Source organism: Electrophorus electricus, chromosome 12, assembly GCF_041902795.1.
Source record: "Electrophorus electricus isolate QZ-2024a chromosome 12, ASM4190279v1, whole genome shotgun sequence".
NCBI classification, from domain to species: Eukaryota; Metazoa; Chordata; class Actinopteri; order Gymnotiformes; family Gymnotidae; genus Electrophorus; species Electrophorus electricus.
Window position 1 is genome coordinate 19,988,696 of NC_137508.1, and position 21,865 is coordinate 20,010,560.

The 21,865-nt window shown below is 37.2% G+C and overlaps 1 protein-coding gene across 7 annotated transcripts in view; it reads right to left on the minus strand.

The window, feature by feature from the left end:
• Positions 1-2,475: 2,475 nt before the first annotated feature.
• The window catches only part of arid4b (AT-rich interaction domain 4B), a 48,629-nt gene continuing 29,239 nt past the window's right edge, over positions 2,476-21,865 (minus strand). For 2 of the 7 annotated variants that reach the window (XM_035531512.2, XM_035531513.2), the window contains exons 9-24: positions 19,379-19,458; positions 17,047-17,123; positions 15,653-15,807; positions 14,579-14,651; positions 14,240-14,334; positions 12,698-12,795; positions 12,132-12,354; positions 11,798-12,000; positions 9,548-9,730; positions 8,514-8,598; positions 8,166-8,364; positions 6,869-8,059; positions 6,539-6,652; positions 5,855-6,082; positions 5,588-5,734; positions 2,476-5,087 (exon numbers count right to left, since the gene is read on the minus strand). In XM_035531512.2, coding sequence (XP_035387405.1) covers positions 4,948-5,087; positions 5,588-5,734; positions 5,855-6,082; positions 6,539-6,652; positions 6,869-8,059; positions 8,166-8,364; positions 8,514-8,598; positions 9,548-9,730; positions 11,798-12,000; positions 12,132-12,354; positions 12,698-12,795; positions 14,240-14,334; positions 14,579-14,651; positions 15,653-15,807; positions 17,047-17,123; positions 19,379-19,458 — 3,291 coding nt within the window. In that variant the 3' untranslated portion in view covers positions 2,476-4,947. Of the gene's footprint in view, positions 5,088-5,587; positions 5,735-5,854; positions 6,083-6,538; positions 6,653-6,868; positions 8,060-8,165; positions 8,365-8,513; positions 8,599-9,547; positions 9,731-11,797; positions 12,001-12,131; positions 12,355-12,697; positions 12,796-14,239; positions 14,335-14,578; positions 14,652-15,652; positions 15,808-17,046; positions 17,124-19,378; positions 19,459-21,865 lie in introns of those variants that run through there. The other 5 variants (XM_035531516.2, XM_035531515.2, XM_081724370.1 and 2 more) reach the window with 5 other exon arrangements.

Here is a 21,865-nt window from a genome sequence, read left to right on the forward strand (position 1 = left end):
GAGTAGACTTTTATTGTTTTTTGGGGTTTTTTTCCTGTTGTGCTGTCTAGTGTCAACCAGAGGAGAACGGTTTCCCTTTTTGAGTTATGGTTTCTCTCAAAGTTTCTTCCTCATGCTCTTAGGGATTTTTTCTTTGCCAATGTTGTCTTTGGCTTACTCACTGGGGCATGGACCTAGACAGCTATAGTTTCTTTGTGACGATGGCTGTTGTAAAATGTGCTATATAAATAAATTTGACTTGACTATTGTATTCCAGATTGTGAGGGCAGTGGTACTGAAGTATTTGGCTACAAGTGTACTAATGTGTTTTGTGAAGGGGACAGTAGGGAGTTCAGAAGATTTGAGTGTGTGTTGGTATGTAGGGAAGTAAAAATAAAAGTAGGAATGATGGGTCCATGAAGCATTTTATAAGTGATAAGAATTTTGAACAGAATATGAGCTGTAACGGGAAGCCAGTGAAGTTACTAAAGGGCAGGATGGATATGGACAGATTTCCCAATGGAGTTTGGACATTTTGAAGTTTGTTGAGGCACTTTTTTATGAAGTGGAGACATAAAAAAGGGAGTGACAGTAGTCAAAATGTGATGTAATAAATACATGAACAAGTGATTCTGAAATAACAATTAAGTGAAGAACTAAGCAAGGCAACATTGTGTAGAAGGCTCATTTGGTTAATTTGGAGTATATATTTGACTGAAAAGAGTATAGTATCATATGTTATTCCAAAATGTTTTTGAACAATGCTAGAAGTTGTTAATATAATGCCATCAATTTCATGACCAAAATCACTTGCCTTAGCAAGAACAGCCATGGACCCCACCAGCATGATCTCCATCTTGTCTTAATTTGAGAAAATTTGATGTCCTTCAGTGCTTAATGCCTTATAAACAATGTTTTACAGTGGAACATGACAGAGAAGTAGGTTGACTGCTAAGAAAAATTTAGTGAGTCATCAGCATAGAAGTCGAAGTTTGAAACAAATGGTAGCACTAAAATGAAGCATGTAGATTATAAATAACAAAGGACTCAAAGAACTCTTTGGGATCCTTTGTGAGATTGGTGCAATGTGAATTCTAAACTTCAAAAACAGTGACATTCTTAATTTTAATTTAATTTATTAGGGTGGAAGGTGAGAAAGGAGCAGTAGGTAGTACTAAGATACATTTTTGTCATCAGCAGCAATGTGGATAGAAGCACTCTGCTGTAATGTGAACAGAACAATTGAACAGGCTCAGATAAATTAATACTGGATATTTGTGTTTGTAACTGGGAAGCTGCTACCTTTTAAAGATCTCACAGAGAAAGCAAAACTTGGGAGATGAATATGCAGTTAACAAGATTGATGGAGTAATTTTTTGAGAATAGGGCTTTGCTTGACATAATGTCCAACTGGGTGAAGCACTTAAGTACCTATGCTAGGTATACTATCAGGCCAATGTTGCTTTCTCTTTCTGGGGATTGCTTCCAACATCTCTTCAGGCGATGGGTCGCTGTAGTGACTCTCAGTGCCCTGAGGTTAACCAGGTGGTCTTGGCTAATCTGTTCTACAGTGATTCATCCTATATTCTGATACCACATTGGAGCAATCTGATACAGTGCAATATCACAGCTACTACGTTTGCTCTCTTGATGAAAATTCAAGGAAAATTCAGTGGGCTTGCATTTTTCATGCAAAAGGGAAAACGGTACTTGGAAGGTTTTGGTGGTTTTAGCTTTTAAAATCAAAAGGAGCTGTGAAATCAAGTTTCTATTGTATAATGAAGTGATGAAAGAATTACTATCAGTATGAAATCTAGTTGTATAGTTATGTGCTTTGTGTCAAATAGAATTTACCTAACAAATTTACTAGTAGAAATCAGAAATCTCTGTTGGATTTAATGTCCGAGTTAAAATATTAAATCAACAGGGAAAATCATTGGATTTCTGTATCCTAGAATCGTAGAGCTTTATTGAAATTCATTGAAATTGGAACAGAAGGATGCAAGTCTTTTTAAGAAACACAGGCAGCATGAGTGGACTTGATCAAGGTGATCATTAAATTGAAGGAGAAACACCATAGAAAACTGAGATAATAATAATAACAATAATAATAAGAAGAATAAGAATAATAAGTCATCTCAGTGATTGTCCAAGGTCCTGTGAAAAGTGAGAGTAATTCACTATGAGAATGGCAAGTGATTATAAAAATACTGTATGAGTGCATATGAACAGATTAAAATCACCATTTGCTAGGAAAAATAATAGCAGTGTAAATCAATGAATAAATGAATGCAAAAATGGATGACTAGGTCTATGTAAAGCCAAATGAATTATTGTTTACAGTCATGAAAAATTTAATTCATATACTATAGGAATTTATACATGGAAAAAGATAGAAAAAGATTCTCTACCCTTGATCATTAGCTATACTAGACAATATACTTTGTGTGGTAATGTGCATTTGTTTAATAGTTCAATTATATATCAAAGTCAAGATTAGAACTCACAAACTATGGCATTTATTTAAAACGGAGGATTTTATGCTTACATTTGTACAATAAATTACACAATTTCCATCCTCTGATGAACCTAATAAATATGATAAGAGCTTTGCCACATTCTCACTCTCAAACATGGTCTCAGATCTTTTCTTTAAGGATCCATAAAACTTTATAGTCCATGTACAGATTGGAAAATACTTTTAAATCACATTAAAAAAAAGTCTAATACAAGCACAGTTTAAACAAAATAAAATAAAGACTAAACAGGAATGAAAGAGCATGTAAGTATGAAAACTTAAGTGTGCCACATAAAAGCAAAACGAAAAGGACATGCTTTACCTTCAAAAATGTACATAGACACTACAGTTAAAACAGTAAACTGTCTGTACAGAAAAGTACATATCAACAGTGCAAGATATTAAATAGCTTGACTCAAAACACACCTCTTAATATACAAATGTATAACAAAGGCATATAGTTACATACAAGTGCCAACTGGTACAGACCTTCAGGTTAAGGTACAATTGGGAAACTACAAAGAAAACACTGGAGGTGTTGTCAGTATTGTACACATATGCAGTTTTCTTTTTATTATTATTATTATGAACACACATTTATGTCATCCTATTCCATTCCCTAGTCAGGGAATGCCAAACCTAACCAATGATTTTTTTTGGAGGTGAAAACTCGTTCAAGGAAAATATTTCAAGATAAAGTGAAAGTCATGAAACATTTTACAAAGCACCACATTTGATTTAATCTGTGAAAAGAAGGGACTGGATTATGAGTTTTTCTACAGAGCAGAAACAAATCCCTGTCCACTTGTAGTACATGTGAGTGTTAATATTCCAGCCAGCAAAAAAAAACAAATAAACAGTGATACTAACATGAACTAGATGATAATTTACTTTCAATCAGTCTTAAAACAGTTGTTGGCAAATGTCCTTATTTTTTCAGTATATAAACTGAATATGACTGCAAATGTAAGCCACGGACCACACCATTTTAGTGACATTTTTCATCAAGAAATGAGCAAAGAGCTTCTTTAAATTAAGGGTGAAAAGCAGATGTGGTAAAAGAAAAGGGAAGACATCAGTATACAGCACGCTACATATGGAATAAAGCAGATTCTGTCACTGCAGGTGATTTCCAACAAATCTACCATTTTGTCATTGCACTGCCGAATACTGCCATATTAACTTTTGAAACCCCACTTACTAGGGTTTTTGTCTTATATATTTCAGTAGTAAAATACATTTAGAGTCCTGGCTGCCAGAAAAAGTAATTAATTCTCTACATGTATCAATCTACAATCATAATAAGATTCACTTTAGAAATACTGAATTCTACCTCTCCATTTATATTTTTCATATAAACATCATTAGTAGTAAACAGCCCTTGGCATAATGACTTTCATTCTTGCACTCCTCTTCTGTCTTTAATAAACAAGACAAGTACATTTCAGAGAATTTTGCATGAGTATAGACTCAAGTGGGTAACGCTTAAGGTGAACAGCCAATAAATATATCATTCATAAGGCTTTAAAAAAAGCGTTAAATAATGTCATTGATTAACATTCAAAGAACATTATTCCTGCAAACCCATGCTTAATAAACTAACCAGGCTTACTGCAAAAAAAACTTTCACTGCTCTTAACTTTGACATGTCAATCATTAACACTTATGGACACATTGTGAAACATACATGCATACAACTCTCCAGTTGTATCTTAGCTTTCAGTTTGAGTCTCTTTCCATCATTCCAACCAAGTGCCTAAAAGAGACCTTCAAGGCACTACATCAATAGCATTCCACAAAATGGCCATCAGTGAACTTTCTGTTAATAACTCTGTTGCCACTCCTAAAAAGCACAGCATAAAATGTAATTAATGAGAACCAGTTACTGACACATTTAGACATAGACTATGGCCACTGAATTAAACTGATTTCTAGAGGGCTGAGGGACATTTTGCTCCTTGTTAGGAGACAGACACACACCTGGAATAACAGCATGGAACTGAGCCATTGTTACTCCAATCAATCACTGCAGTAATAGAATACTTTCCACTTCACAGAAAGGATATAATCTATATCTACATGTACACAATTATTGCTCAAACTTAAAAAAGGGTATTCTGTAAAAAGATTGTTTTATGCATTCTTCCACACCTTACATCTTTTCAGAAAAAAGTACACTTGAGTGCAATTAGCTTGCAGAGGAAACAGTTGTCAATAGAAAATAGTGCTTCTTGTTGCCTGGCTCTTTTGTATTCTGTTTTTAAAATTGTTTTTTCTTCCATTAAAAAAAAAAAAAAAAAAAATATTATGTTTATTTTTGTGCCCCGGTTCTTTGTGTGAGGCGACTCTGTCCATCAGAGTTTGGATCCTACAGTATGAGGGGTAGGACAGAGGCTCGGCTGGGTGCTGGTTAAGTGCTCTGTGCTGCAGGAGGGGCCTGTATCTTCTTGTCACCTACACTCCACTGAGACTCCAGAGTTCTGTGATGAACCAGAGACTGTTGTGTCAGCAAGCGTAAGCATGACTGCTGCAGTCAGTGAGCTGGACGATGGTGAGGATGAGGAGGAGGATGAAGCCACCACTGCACCTGCTTAGGTCAAATTGTTTTTGGATTTACAGAATTGTCGCACTTGCAAAAATTAAGTATATTTGAAAACATTAACTTACTCTGGACTTAATTGATAAACCAGTTCAAGGAATCATATTATCTCAACCCCATATATTTTTCATATATTGTAGCACATAAGGCAAATGAGCAGAAACTGAAAATGGCTATATACTGCAGACTGTATTATTACAGAGCATTACCAGGAAAAAACTAGTATCTGGTGGTGTCTGGGCTGAAGACCTTGTGCAGTTATTGACTTCATAGTCAGTTTTATTTAAGAGTATGTTGAATTTGTCCAATATTTTTGGATCCCTAAAATCAGAGGATTGTGTGTAAAGAGCCGTTTCTGTTAAAACTGACATTCTGCATTTTAACCTTTTTAAAGCAATTGTTTCATTGTCAAGCATAGTCACTGTTTAAGTACTTAAGTGCATTGTACGTCTGTCGTAATATCTTGCATTGTTACAAGAAAAAGAACTTACTTTCCCGCTCCTTTTTTTTCATACGCTTTCGTCTTCTGTCAATTGAGGCCACTTCAGATTTCAGCGAGAGATAGTGATTCCTGATATCCTGCAGTTTCTCCTGAAGGAATGCTATCCTTTCCAGACTACTCATCTTTTCCAAATCCGCTAGAAAAAATTGGTATAAAAAAAAGAGAACGAAAATGGCAGATATTTGACACACCAAAAATAAATCAACAATCCAACCAATCAGACAAGAGTGTACACATGGAACTGCTAGACACTTACACATTTGAAAACTCCACTTGTAGATACGAGCACCTCGGCTATTCCCGTGCTGGTCTTTGGGCTGTGAGTGCTCGGCGTCCCCATGTTTGTGGTATTTTTGGGATGGGGGTGCCCGGTTAGAGCACTTGGGTGGGATGATGGCCTTCATGTCAGATGTGTTGCTCTTTGATGTTGGTGATTTGGCAGTGCTCTCACAAATAGACTGGTCCTCACTGTCACTGCTGTTGGCTAGAGATAGAGAGAGAATGTGAATTTGAGATCAATACCTGATTTTGGCCTGATAGAAATTTAGTATTTATGTGACTGAAACAGCTGCTCTTGAAAATAATTGTTTTTAATATTGTAGCTCAGTGGTTAAGGTACTTGACTATTGATCAGAAAGTTGCCAGTTCAAGTCCCACCACCACTAGGTTGCCACTGTTGGCCCCTGAGCAAGACCTTTAACCCACAATTGCTTAAGTTGTGTTCAGTCAGAATTGTAAGTCGCTTTGGATAAAAGTGTCAGCTAAATGCTGTAAGTGTTCTTCCTCTATATTGGTAACCTGCAACTACATAACCACCGACATGTCCCAACTGCTGAAACAGCAAAAAATTCCAAATTTATAACCAAATTGCTAGAAAAATTACTTTTTGTGTGAAGGACACCTTTGATATAATGGATAAAACTGAGCATTAGTTCGTCACCTGATTTATGGTTCTTTTTGGGATGTAAGCTCATGGTCTTGTGACTTCGCTTGTGTTTCTTTGATGTTCCACCTCCTTGGGACTCTTTTTGCCGCTTTTGAGTAGATGATGAGGCTGTGGACAAGCACATAGAAATGCCAGGGGAAAAGATATCAACAAATAAACCCTTCTTAAGACCTAATGGAAATGTTTAAGGCTCAAGTAAATCATGTCTGAAAATCTAGTAAGGCTTTGTATGTTAAATGGAAAGGCAGTTCTCCAAAATGAACAAAAACATGCTGCACATGGGAGCATTAGACTAAAACTATTCTTTAAGAACAGTCTGCAAACCTTTAACTTTCTGTTCAGTCTCTTGCTGACTACTGCTGCTGAGCGTCAGGCTACAGTTGCTGTTGCTGGACAGATTGCAATCAAAGGCTTTGGAGGGGGATCCTGCCCCCTCTTCCTGAGGCAGCTCTTGAAGATCACAGCCTACACTGTCCACTTCCACCATACTGCCGTCTGACTCGCTGCGGCCACCAACACTCTCTTCTATTAGAGGTCTCACTGGTGAGGACACTGCTGGAGAGCAAGAGGCCAAGGCAGAACTTTGAGGTGGCGGTGAGGATGAGCGCATCTCACCCAAGGCCTCACCAGACTCAGGTGTGGTGGGTGGCGTGTTAAGGACGGAGTTGCTCCCACTGCTGGGATACTCCTGGCCCTTTTCCTGGCTCTCTTGGGGATGCTCCGCTGGTTCACACTTCTGAGTGGGCTCAGTGCGTGGCTCATCCATGGCAGGTACTGCTGACGGAGGAGAGTTGGCAGCCTCAGTGTCTGAATCTGAAAACAACTCTTTCAGTGTTTTCTTAGGCCACTGAGCCTGGATGCTGGACCACACATCCTTTTGGCCTTTGGTACGGCAGCCAGGAACCCGTTCATCTATCCCAGGAGCCATTTTGGCGCGCTTGTCAGGGATCTCCCAGAATCCTGAAGACCTGCCACCCTTGGTCTTATCTTTCAGCCCATTATACTTCTTAGAGGGTGAGCCCTTGGTTTTAGGGTGTACTCGTGGCTCTTCTTTGGCCTGAGGTTCTGTGGGAGGACTGCCCTCATCTTCAGAGCTGCTGCTGGACTGGGTTCCTCCTTCATCTTCAGGACCTGTGCTTCTCTCTTCTAGCTTCTTAGGGGAACTGCTGGGTAACCAGTCCCCACCCCTGCTACTCCTGGTTTTTCCTTTGCATTGGGTTTTAGGTGTGCGCTCAGGTAGTCCTTCAACTTTTCTCCTCCGGGTACTGGGGGCCTCCCCCTCAGTCTCAAACTGCCCCTTTCGTTTGCCCATTTCTGGACTGTCTTGGTTGGGTGGATCCTCTGTGCCTATACTCGGTGAAGCCTTGAGACCCTCATTGGATCCCTTGCTCTCCCAATGTGGAGGTGTTTGAGGACATTCTCTTCGAAGGCTAGGCCGATCTGCCAGAACCTCTTCATCATGGTCTCCTTCATCATCATCCTCCCGCTCACTGTCATCTGTGGAGCTCTCAGACACTGCAGGAAATGCATAAATATGTATGACTAATGGTGTATGATCTCTCAAATTTTAAACGACTCTGTCCTAACAAATATGACATTGAGACAGTGTTTCTGAAATTACCTTGGAGACCATTCAGATTGGATGCAATCTCAACTGGTTTGCCTTGAGTCTGCTGGTTACTTTTATCACCACATTCTTCCATCTTGGAAAAAACATCAGAACTTGGTTTGGAGGATCTGTACATGCGATTTTTTGTGAGAGGAAGGTCCTCTCTGTCATTTAGTCTCTCTATTCGATCTCTTTCCCGTTCCCCTTTGTTCTGCCCAAAAAGAGATACACTTTTAATTAAATTTAACATAAATAAAATAAAATAGGATAAATTGTGCTTATACTAGAAACATTTTAAAGGCTTTCGATTTATAAAGCACATAAACTAAATGTTACCCATGATCAGCATCTAACAATTACCTTTATTTTTTTTCGATGCTTTATTTTGGGAACATTCTTATTAGCTGGTCGCACAATCTTGTCAGCTTTGATCCACTCATCATATCTAATGAGAAAAAGGTAGTCATGTAATTATACTATCCTCAGGTTGAACTGATCACAAACATTATAAAACAAACATACCCAGACAAAAAAGTCACAAAGTTGTTTCTAAAATCTCAAAATGTTATTACATCATCAAGATACCACCCAGATCAACATATGTAACTGCTTTGTTTTCATGTTTCACAATATTAGGTTGACACATGCCAAGATAGCTTTACTATTCACTTTAGGCTGTAGAACTGTGATGTTTACAAGCTTCATGTAAATTTTTGTATGTTCTTTTCTCCAAGAACAAAATAGGACAGCAAGGAAGACCACTTGTTAAGGTTTGGCTCAAAAAAGAAAAAACATGAAGTGCAGATATTTACACTTTTCTTCAGGTTCACCACATTGAGTCAATAAGCATATTACACAAATAAATTTTATCCTAGTTTCTAAGGTGTCATAGCTTGATGCTTTGTGGATAAAGTTACTGGAGTAAAATGAGTCACCTTGCCACCTCTGTCTCCCTGAGACTCCCAGTCCACGTTCCCACTCTTCTGCAGTGGAGAGCAACGTTCCCTGTTTCCACCACTAGCACTTATTACTACATGATATGTGACCCATCAAAAGCAGACACAGAGGTCATGATAGAGTACCATCATTAGTCTAACACAGAATGGTCTTGAGACATGTGTTCTTGGGACAAGTTCATCTTATAGATCAAAACATCAACGCTGCCTCAGTTAAGTGTCAAAAACACACACCTGATTTCTCATCAACCACTAGATGGCCACAATGAAACTCTACACCCTGCCTTAAAAAGGCCATGTTTGAAGGACAAACTAAAAGAAGCAAAGAGAACAAAATATCAGGGTATCACTAGAAGTTGGATTCTTCTGCAGGGGAAGCCTATCTACCATGTTTTAAGTTTTTGGAAGATGAAGATGGAGGCCAGGGTCCTGCCTTACCTGACATTCCAGCCACAGTAGTGCACCAGGTAGAGCACCTCTCCCCCCTCCAGGTCTGACTCTTTCACAGTGGCTTCGTACATCTTCTGATTGCGGCCTCGCCCATACCTCACCTGCACCTTCATCCCAGGGGGGTAACACTCAAACTCCTCCCCTTCCTCCCACTCCTGACTGCTGTCATCCCTGCAAAAAAAACAGTTCAGAACTTCCTTGCCCTAGGCCTGCCCCAGAATATAGCACATCAATCCTCCCCCAAACCCCAACCCCACCCCAGTAACAAAACAAAAAACAAAAAAAACCTCTAAACTTATTACCTTAGACTTTTACAATCTTATTATTTCTGCCGCCCTCTTTCCCTATCACTTGGTTAAATTCTAAAAATCCTTCAAGACTAACAAAGGCCACTATTATGGGGTCATCAGCCGACAATCAATAACTACCTTGCGCTACATTATGAATCCTTTCATTTAAAACTGAGGGATTTCAAGATAAAAGGTAAGGTAACTTCTCTGGCTGCAAATCAGCCTCCTTGTGTTCTGAGAGAGTGTAGCATCCTGATACCATTTAAGACTTGGTACCAGTGTATGTGTATTTATATGTATGTGGGTACTCTTGTGTGGGAGGGGGGGTGCAGGTGAAGGCACAGCGAAGCGCAGCATAGGGCATTTCTCAATCACATTAAATAGCAGAGGTTCAGGCATAGATAGGCAGTAGACAGAGTGTTGCGGTCCACTACTGTAGCTGTACTAACTGTTGCTTATGACATGTGACTCCTTGCAGCAAGAACATGTTTAAGCAGTACCACATGCCCCAGCAACTGCAGAAACAGGTTAGAAGGTGCTAGGCAGGACCCTGGTTTCAGAGCTTCCAAATTCAAAGAAAAACTGACTGAATGGAATATTATGATGCTAGTATTGGGCTTTGGTCAAACCTTCAGGGTTGGCCCCCACAAGCATCAAAACGTAGGCAAATGGTATTCAAGCAGGGGAATTAGAAAAGAAAAACAAAAACATTTACACAATAAGCTTCAAGTGACACACATCATTCATTCTTCACATAAATATCACAGATACAGTGTCAGTCCTATTAAAATGAACTGAGATTGAGCCAACAACACAAGTTCTCTACAGATGTCCTAACTGTTTGTAGCACCAGCCCTAATCAGAGTATTACATCAGCAGTCTAAAGACTAAAACTAAGGCAGACTTTGGGGTTGGCTGTGACGACACAGGACAACAACTTGGTCTTCAAGTACAGAAAACATGCTTGAACCTGAGGCATTGACTCTTGCCTTACAGAACATAATTAATTTATTTTATTTATACAGTGTTTTATCAGACATCATCTCAAAGCAGCTTTACAGAAATGAGGGTCAAGATCCCTAATGAGCAAGCCAAAACACGAGTGGCAAGAAAACTCCCTGCCCAAAAAAATCTGGAAACTATCAAATATTACAAAGCACTTTTTAAAAAATACATTCTCTGAAGTCAACATATGAATGCTACAGCAGACAAGCTCAGTCAACAAAACAACAAGCTGCAAAGATGAAGGAAAGTCAGTTGACAGCAGCTTTATGAAACCCTTTTAACAGCAAAGGGAAGTGGAGATAAATGATCATGTACAACAAACTGGTCAGTCATTTCATTAATCTGACGATCTTCAAAGCATATCTTCATTAGAAAAAGACACATTTAAGTAAGCAAAGATACAGAAAGAAAAATGAAAACAGGAAGAATGCAAAGGACTGCAATACCAATATCTTGCCAACCCAACATGCTGTTTAACTGAAGGCAGTCATGCTGGTTCTGTGGATAGGTTTAACAGTGAAAAGCCGTGTTTATTCACCATGAAAACACAACCACCAAGGAGTTTCCTTTTCAAAACACTCCCAACTGTCTGTTTCTCTAATTAATTATCCACTGGTATCTCTATAGCATTCTATTTCCTGAATGAAGGTTACAACCAGAGCAACTTTCCATTTAGCTTCTTTCTCAGTCAATTGAATTGGTTTATCCTCAGTAGCAGGGGATCTTTTAGATAGAGAACACTTCAGCCCCTCTTTGTTTGTCACTATTGCATCATGGCATTTGAGTTTTCTGTCTCCATCTTATTCCCATTATAACTCAGTCAAAAACAAATATGTTTCTCATCCCTTTATACTTGGGATACAACCCGATCACTCCCAGTGAGTGCGATCACTCCCAGTGGGGGTGACTGAGAATGTACCCTGGTCTTACAAGTTCCACCTACCCTGACAGGTTCTTGCTCTGTTCCTCACATGGGTCATCCTTCATATTCTCCATGCATGAGCCTTCCACTGTTTGACCAGCATCTTTGCAAAGCTCTTCATCTGTACCATTCTCTTCTTCATCACTATAGCCTTTGTCTTCCTCGTTTAGGTTGGTTGTATCCACTTTGGTCCTGCAAAGCCCTGCTATTTCTGACTTCTCCTCCTATGGAAAATGAGCAAACAAGCAAAATGTCAGTCTGTATATACCTTTGCAAACTACTATTTGAAATAACACAGATTTAAACGGGTTTGATAGTTTTAGAGAGTCTCAGAGATGTAGGATGGTATCGGTACCTTCACTAGACATGGGGTGCTGGAGATCTCTGCTTCTTGCTCAGATTTCAGCTCATCACCTACACTGGCTGAGGCTGAGACAGCAACTGTGTTGCTGGCGCCTGCTCCTCCATCAGTGCTGCTCTCTGTCTGAGAAGTTTGTTTCTCAGCTGCTTTAAATGGTAGGTCCATGCGAAATGTGATCCCAGTTGAAGTACAGTAGTCCTCAAAGCCATACAGATACCTATGCAATATGCACAAATGTGACTGGTTACAAGACAGTCTGAAAACATTTGTCATAGGTTTTGCTCTTTTCACTGCACTTTTGATATTATATATATATATATATATATATATATATATATATATATATATATATATATATATATATATATACACACATATATATACATATATATATATATATATATATATATATATATATATATATATATATATATATGGTAGTAAAAGGTGTGTGTGTGTGTGTGTGTGTATAATAGAGAGAGAGAGAGAGAGAGAGAGAGAGAGAGAGAGAGAGAGAGAGAGAGAGAGAGAGAGAGAGAGCGCGCACTAGGACTGCATACTTCCTGTAGGCGCATTTGACATTGTAACCCGCAGCAGAGTTTAGCACAGGGATTCCCAGATCTTGATAAACTTGTTTCCAAATAGATCCACTCTCAATCTGTCACAAAGGACACACAGATCGGAAAGGTGAATCAGTAGCAGGAGGAGGAAAATAGGGACTCGGAGCAAAGAACAAAGCCCAGGGTTAAACACTTTACCACTGAAGTACAAAATTCAAAACGGTGGCCCACTCTACCTAGTGAATTTCAGTATCCAGCCTTTGGCTCACTGACAATGCCAGCAGAAGGGCCTAAAATCCACAACCCTTGCTAATGGAATTATCATAAAAATGTCAGCCGAGTACTTGCTAATGGAGTTCTCATCCAACTCCCAATACCTGAGCAAAGCAGTCATATGCTGATTAACCGGCTTAGGTGTCATGAAATGCTTGTTTCATATTTTCAAAGCAATTTTCTCTAAAAACTTTTAATGGGAGGTCCATGCGAAATGTGATCCCAGTTATCAAAAATATTTAATATTTAATATTTTGATAATACTTACTATACTTTGAATTATTCAATTCCCCAAATATTTATTTGATACAAATATTATCACCAAATAGCTGGAAACAAACAAAAAATCCTGCACACTGGTAGTCTAATTAGTATTTTAAGTAAAAGACCAACTAACTGTAATGAGAACTTCAATGTTATTGCATAATGAAATTGGACCATACAAAAACTTTACCAGTTACAATATAAATCAGGCAACAAAAAACTGTTCAAACAATAGAATATGTAGCTCCTGTAGGCCTAGGAATCTGCCTACAACATGCAATTGATATACAACAACATATGCAATATTAATGTATTTCGAAATCATAAATTTAAAAAGGATCTAATTTTTTTTGCTTCATTTTATAGTTGATGAATCTAGTCACTATGCCTTCACAACTAGTCTCTCAATGAATATGGTATGTAACCCAAAAGCAGAAAATAACTAACTTACAAAGCAAGAAAGCCATTTGCACTCAAAGCATTTTTATTCCTTCTTTATCATCTTGGGCACAGGGGCAAAAACTTTTTGAGTGCAAACCTTTCTTACTTTGTTAGGTAGGCACATAAAAAGTGGTAACAGAAGCATTTCTGTGTCTGTTAGATTCTTCAATCATGCACATTGATCGGATTACAGCAGTTTCTTTGCCTAGCTCTTAGTGAGCCTGGAATTGGTTGAATTGTATTTTACAAGAATTAATATGAATGGAAGAAAATTAAGTAAACAGGGATGGCTTGGGGCAGTTATTTAACACTGATATTTCAACTGGAATATCACTCATCCTGCCTTTTAGCCTAACACTTAAAGAACTGAATGGTGTTTGCAAAGAAAAAAGAAAAGAAATTGTATGCTGCCAGCCTATAAATTCTTAACTAGGATCATGGCTAAATAATGTTTTTTTTTAATAATTAAAAAAATTGAATAAAATTAGTTAATAAATAATTTAATTACAATTATAGTTCCAAAACACTATAAAGTATAAAAACAATAATAACAATAATACTCACACTATCAAACCCTCCAAGTTTGTGCACCAGCCTGTAGAGCTTAAAGAGGTTAAGATTTCTGTATCCCAGTACTGGTCTTTTGTTGATGGGAGTGCCTGAAGAGAGAATGGATTAGAGACCATTAGAAAACACTAGAGTTGATGCTTTAGTCTCTACACACGATTTAAAATACATACAATCCTTACAGTCTAAGCTATGTGTTTGTTACCTTTATTTTGTAGAGCACCCACATTGTAAAACAGTTGCAATGTACAGATTTTTTTTTCTTTTTTTAAAGATGTCATCCAGTCACAACTGTAAATACCCTTACCATGATTTGTCCAAACAAAAAGGTCTTACCTCTGTCCTCCATGAATTTGTATAATTGTTGGAGAAAGTTCTCCCTTTCCTCTGGGAATGGCTCCACCTCCTCCTATACATCACAGAATAAATTTAGAGTTAATTAATGCAGGGCTATACATGGGGCGTCTCTCTTACAATATAGCATAACATTTTTTTTAAAAATGAAACATTCATAAAAGGTGATGTCTACAGTTCTTCAGACTTTGTTCCCTTTGTTTAAAGTAAGTACCACTCATTCTGAAATTCTGATCTAAGACTACATGAAGGGATTAAACTACCAGGGAGGGTGTAAAGTTACCTGCCTGGTGTCACCTCTAATAAACACCTCTAATGCCTTTTTCCAATCAATTTTAGATAAACAAAAATGATTTTTAAAAAATTAAAAAATACACCACTAAATCAATTGGATGTATTATTAATGTGTAGTACATTTTCAAACGTGACTGTATTATGAATTATGGTGAAGCACCAGATAGCAAGGACATGCATTAGGACATATCCTTTTGTCCAGTACAATGGCCAAGATTATATTAACGAATTTATATTTATATATAGTGTATTTACTGTCTTCTCCCCGGAATTGTTGTCCCTATTGAAAAAGATCAGGCAAGTGATTTCTGAGTGCCAATAAAAAAAAAATGTCTGCATACACTCTGCAGAAACTTCACCCTCTGCTCAAAATTGCATAAATCCAGGTCAGTTTGGTGCACTCATTTCTTACGGCAGCCACTATATCCTCAAGATTATATGCAAATTATATACACGAGGCGTATTTCCGACTATTGCTGATGACATACCTGGCAAAAGCCAATCATTAAGAAATACAGCTGTTAAATGCCCTTTTGGGATTAAGCCCAGAATAAGGAACCTATGGCATAAATAAATTCTCCTTTTGTTTAAAAGGCACACAAATGGAACTTCTGTTAACACTTTTTTTTTCCTGCCTTGATAACAGCGTAAATTGTCCATGCCAATTTTCTAGCAACATGTAGAACATGTATTATACAGCATAGTGTAATTCCTTAGTACATTTGGACAAGCTATACATGTCGTGTGGTTGTGAATTCTCACTTCTTCTTCACTGCTGCCATCATCCTCCTGTACCTCTTCTTCTTCCTCCTCCTCCTCCTCCTCCTCCTCACTGCTGGAACTTTCATCCTTCACCTCTGTCCTCCATGTGCTAGGCACAGTTCCATTCCGTTGGAAATCCCATGCTGCATCCAGTGCTGCAATAACATATTCACACATTCGCACAATCACACAATCACACAATCACACACACACACACACAAAATTACAAAATGGAATGGAACAAATGGAAGTAGTGCTTGGTGAAAATGATCATGGAACAGGATTGCGTTAAATTTGTCAACGATTACCAGCTTTTGCCTTTTTACTTGATATGGATAGCTATCACACTGCAAAAATAAATATGACAACAGCAACTCAGTCTGCAGTTTTTGTCTCGCAAGTTAAAGTACACATCCATTTATAACAGTACAGCATCATTTGAGGTACCGGTGTTGAAAAACACTTCTGGAAACAAGGGAACATTTGAGTGGAAATCACCTATACTGAGTTAGTTGTTGACAAGAAAGTTAACATGCCACAGATAATATGGAAGTCGTTTGGACATATGAAAAATTACAGATTAAGACAAGTGCAAAATATGTCCATAGAAACCAAGACAGGAAACACAGCAAATCTTTTCCATCACCTGAAAAGGTACCATCTCAGCAAACATACTCCACAAGTACTATTCCACAAGTTTTAGCAGCACTAGCAGGGTTAAATGAAAGCAATAATCAACTGTGGTTTTTGCAGCCATTATCCCATATGAAAAGTGATCATATGGAGCAAGGATAAACACTCTCCTCAGGGGCTAGAAGAGATTTTAATTTTATATATATATATATATATATATATATATATATATATATATATATATATATATACACACACACACACACACACACACACACACACACACACACACAGGTGTGTAAAACCAACATTCACATCAGTAACAGTAACAACTTTTCAAATTTGTTGTAAATCACTGACACTGATCACTGTGCTGATCACTGATCACTTTCACTGTGCTTTGCATCCAACCATACAGCAACTTAAAAAAAAAACTAAAAAAAAAACCCATCTTGATGTGCATTTAAAGATGATATGATAAATCCAAATGCAGTGGACATAAGTTGAGGCAATACAGCCACACATTGCAATGTATGCATGGGCTAGTGTACATGCCAAAATGTAAATTCTGAAATAATAGGCTTAGCTGTTTCCAAATCAGTAATTATACAGCAAATGTCATTCCTCTCAATAACCTGCTTCTGAAGATATACAAGTCTTTAAAATGTATCTGCCAAAGGCTGCTTTTGCCAAAATGAACAGCATTCACTGTGCAAATGCTCTGAGAGGGTGTATGCAGTGGTCATCCTGGACTCTCTGACCTGGCTTGAGGCTGGCATCTGCTTTTGGAGCCATCTCACCGTGAAGTTCACGAATGTCTTTCCGCAGAACTGTGTGACTGAAAGATAAAACATGTTAACATTCATTTACTTTGTTTTAAATAATACAGGAAATTAATGAGTTCCAATGTCTTTTAGCAAAAATGACACAGAAAAGCTTGAAAAAAAAGTTTAATTAAGATTTTCCAGTGCACCTTAAAACAAGTAGGTTAATGGTTTTTCATGTAGTTTGAAAATACTAAAGCCATATAGTAATTAACTTCATGAATTTATTGAAGGAGAGTGCTTGCTTTCTTTCTTTCGAGCTCTGTTTCCATCATGTTACTGCTGCTCTTTCTCCTTTCCCCAACCCTGATTTTCCTTTACTTCATAGCCAAACTGGCAATTTCACTGTTTTTTTTTTAATGAACAGATTAATAAATAAATCACTGTCATGGATCAATGGCGGAAAAACGGGTAACGTTGTTTTTTTTTGGTCTCATTTAAATGCTCTCACTAGAATGCAGATTACCTGTTACCCCACACATCCATGAATACATGGATATTTGCATTTGAGCATAATAGATTTAATTTTAATTAAACTTTTATTTTTGAAGTTAACTCTACAAGTAATCTCTACAGCTGTGTTTAAACTGTGCTCAAACTAACCTGGCTGTTAACCCGTGACCTTATCCCGTGACCTGCAGTGTGCTGCTGCAAAGCATTGCTGTGCTGTTTTCAGGCTGGATTTGTGATAGTATCGGATAAGTGTGCTTAAAACATTTTATAAATGATATCTAATCCAGCATTTTTTAATGATATTGGCCCGATTCCGATACGTGGTATCAGATGGGTGCCCTCTCTTCATACATCAAAATAATTTGACTTCTCTACAACTCACTAAACAGTAGCAATGAGGCCTTATTTAATGTGAAAAGCATACTTCTTAAATAATTTCAAAGCTACTACAAGTTGTACAACTAAAGTAGAAAGCTCCACCATTATTATTATTATTATTATTATTATTATTATAATTATTAACACTTATAATAATACACTTGTGCCTTTCTTGTACCCAAAAACACTTTAGAATCAACATCCTGCTTTTACATCTAAATCAACATACATGCCTAGTGATAGGCAGCCAGCAATCTCATCCAGAAATCACAGACCCTTGGGGAACTGCACTGGTCACAGGGAAGGGTGGAGGGATAACACCCAGGACAGAGCACCATCCATCACTGGGCATGCATACATATAGTCAGTCATTCACACATTCATACCAAAAGAATTGAGAGAAACCAATTGACCTAACTCTTTTTGGATTATGGGAGGAAACAGGAGACCCTGGAAGAACCCCACACAGACATGGAGAACATGGAAATTCCAACCTATAGGATTCCAGCCTAGAACTTTCCTCTACAAGCCCATTTCAGACACTAACCAGCTCAACTATCCATGCTGGAAACTGATGAGAGCTACATTTATTACATCATAGGCACTTCTAATACTAAACCAGACACTAATTTCTATAAGTCTTAAATAATTCTGGAAAATCTGAAATCAAAAAACAAAGTTCAGTTCAAAAGTGACTGCAATAAGGTGTTTCAGTGTATCAAATACAAATAAGCTTTTTGCTATGCTTTTCTGATCTCTCTCTACACTGTTTGAGAGGCTAAAAGACAAGCTTAACCTCTTTAAATAAAAAGAGCCTTAAATCTTTAAATAAAAAAAAGAGAGCCACCTTAAAAGAGAGGTTCCTTAAATACTAGAGTGCAGATTTTTAAAATTCTGTAAAATTAGATTATAAACAACAAATAACCGAAACAATTATGTATTGTTTTGATGAGTTCGTGTTTTTTTTCTCTTTTTTGCTTTTTTGTAGTTTCCACATAAGTTTTCAACATTAATTTCCACACAAACAACCTGCTTTTGATTTTTCTCTCATAGGGCATCACAACCATGCAAGCGAACACAGCACATGATATTACTGTTCCATTAGTTGAAAGTTCTCTGTTGCTGGTAACTTAACTGAGACCAGTTTAGTGAATGTTGCACCAAAACCAGCACTTACTTCAGGCATCCACTGCTAATGCATAGCTATGACTGTTTGTTTGTTTTTTTATATATTCCAAGAATTTCAGTCTGACCTACTTCTGGCACCTTTGAGGGTGCGTGTTCCTTTCTGACTGGCATAGTCACACTTCATATGCAGACAGTTTGGCCCAACAAAGAAAAAAAAAAACAACAAAAAAAAAACCTTTTTTAAAAACAATAAACTTTTTGTCTGAACTAGTGACCCCTCTTTGAAATAAAACATTTAAAGGTTACTCACAACTTCCCATCCTTGAAAGAGCGGACAAACACGCTGTCTTTTTTCATCGTTACATCCTCATGGCAATCAGGAGAGATAACCTTTTAACAAACAAAACAAAGTTTTTTTTTTAAGATTTGGAAACTCTCAACACATTGCCCTTTATTTTAGGTGGCTTCTTCAAAGGTCCACCCCTTCAAAGATGCTGGGGTGGGCTTCCCAAAACCATCATATGAAGAGCATCATTAAATGGTAAAGCGAGTATGACCCTGAACACTTGCTCTCATTTAAGATGATCGTAACACCACAAAGCATTTGGGAAATGGGGCCCAGTTTAAAATAAATAAATAGAATAAAAAAGACTGGGGCAAGAGTTGTGAAAGCTATTTGAGGTTGAAATAAAAATCGAATGAAACCACAAGTCATAAAATAACTTAAGCATATTAATAAAAACACATAATTCATTACCTGATGTGAAGAACCATCAAATGATTTAATAGATTTCACTAAAAAATGGGACAAACCCTTGTTTTGTCATCTGTGATATTTTTTTTTGTTCATGGTACAATATAAGAAGACTTATGCAAAGCAAATTTAAAGTAAAATATTCAAAAAGGAAAATAAGGATTTTACAAACTCTTAAGTGGTCATCCATCATTTCCCCCTCACCAGGGTATAAAAAACTAAAGGACACACATGTGCAAATTCCTTGTTCATGCTAATAATGACAAACACTTGTTTTGTCCTCTGTGATCTGGTTCATCATACATTATAAGACGAGCTAGGCAAAGCAAAGTTAAAATAAAACTGTTAAAAGAAATGTAGTAATTAAGAAACTCTTAATTGGTCATCCATAATTTCATCTTTCACCAGGGTGTAAAAAGATACAACATACAATTTAAAATTCCTTGCTCATTCAGTAATATGTTAAAGTTCATAATTAATAAACAATTTGAAAGGTAGTTCACATTCATAAATCAGATGAAGGTTATAAAATGCATAGCTGCTGATTTATTATATTCAAATCATATAATAATTTGAATATTATTATATGGGGGGGGGGGGGGGGTAATAATTCCCCAGGTTTGTAGTTAGAAAATGTTAGATTCCAGTTGCATCTTGAGATCACAAAATCTTCAAAACTACAATGGGTAATACCTCCATGCAAACAGGCTACCTAGGAAGTTTATCAAAAGCAAACCTCAGCATCCATCAGACCTGAAAAACAACTGTATGTACTTTGCAAAACATCACTGGGGCTTTGATCCAAAATCAAAACACAATGGAGACCAAAACAGGCCATGATGAAGTATGGACTTGCTATTGAATGAATGAGGAATGCTCATACAGGAAACAACCTACTTCCCACTGCATATGGTGGTAAATGCAAGATACAAAAACCATAGGAACCTGTCTCAGCATTTTCTGTCTCTTATAAGCAGCATTTGGGGCACATGACTATAGCTGATGATGGTCTAAAATATTCTTCAAGACAAAGTGAGCACCAAAAAAACAAAAAAAAAACCAAACACCTTTGCCAAAGGCCATCTCAATCTTAAACCTGACCTTTGTAAGCTATTTGAAGGGGCCAAGGAATCTGAGGAATTGCACTGAAAAAAAAAAACCTGTCTCAAACATTACACAAGATTCAGTGTCCTCTTGGCCAGAGGAAAATGCACAAGGTACCAAAGCATTTGATAAACAATCATGAATGTTTTAATATTTTGCTCATTATTTTTCCTTTTTTAAAACTTTTGTTTTTTTAAATGTATGTCAACTGCCAATAATGACAATTTTTGGGCAGTGTTCACTTGATCATCACTTGATCAGTAAATCAAGTGAATCAGTAAATCAGTAAAGTGATCAGTAAATCAAGTGCTGCCATATTGTTTATCATTTGTGTCTTGTGTGAATAAATGTCTGTCTATGTTGAGAGAGGTCTGTGCATCCTGCTCCTTGCCATGTGGCACTCAGGCCATCACAGGCTCCTCTTGAAGTTTCTTCTTCACAATCTTAAGGTGTTTTTCCTCACCACTGTCACCCTTGGCTTGCTTATGAGGGCTTGTACCCAGACATTTGAAAAGCTGATTTGTGACAACAGCTGTTGTAAAAAGCAGTATATATATATATATATATATATATATATATATATATATATATATATATATATATATATATATATATATATATAAATATATATAAATTTAAGTCAAAAAAACTTTGACATACAGCTACACGTTCATAATAAACAATCATTGACTTGACTAAATAATAAATAAACCAAGCTAAAAATAATTGTTACTTTTAGTGAGAGTTAACCAACTACAAAACGCTGTATTTATCAAAACATTTGTAGTTCATTTAGTTTTTGTTGCTTGCTGCCAAAACAAGGCCATGGGTTGAGGGTGGACATATGAGCCCAGCCCTCCCTAATAAAAACAAATACACTGCAGTCATTCCATCATCCTCCCTGCTATGCACTACTTACTACTACTACAAGGAAAAACT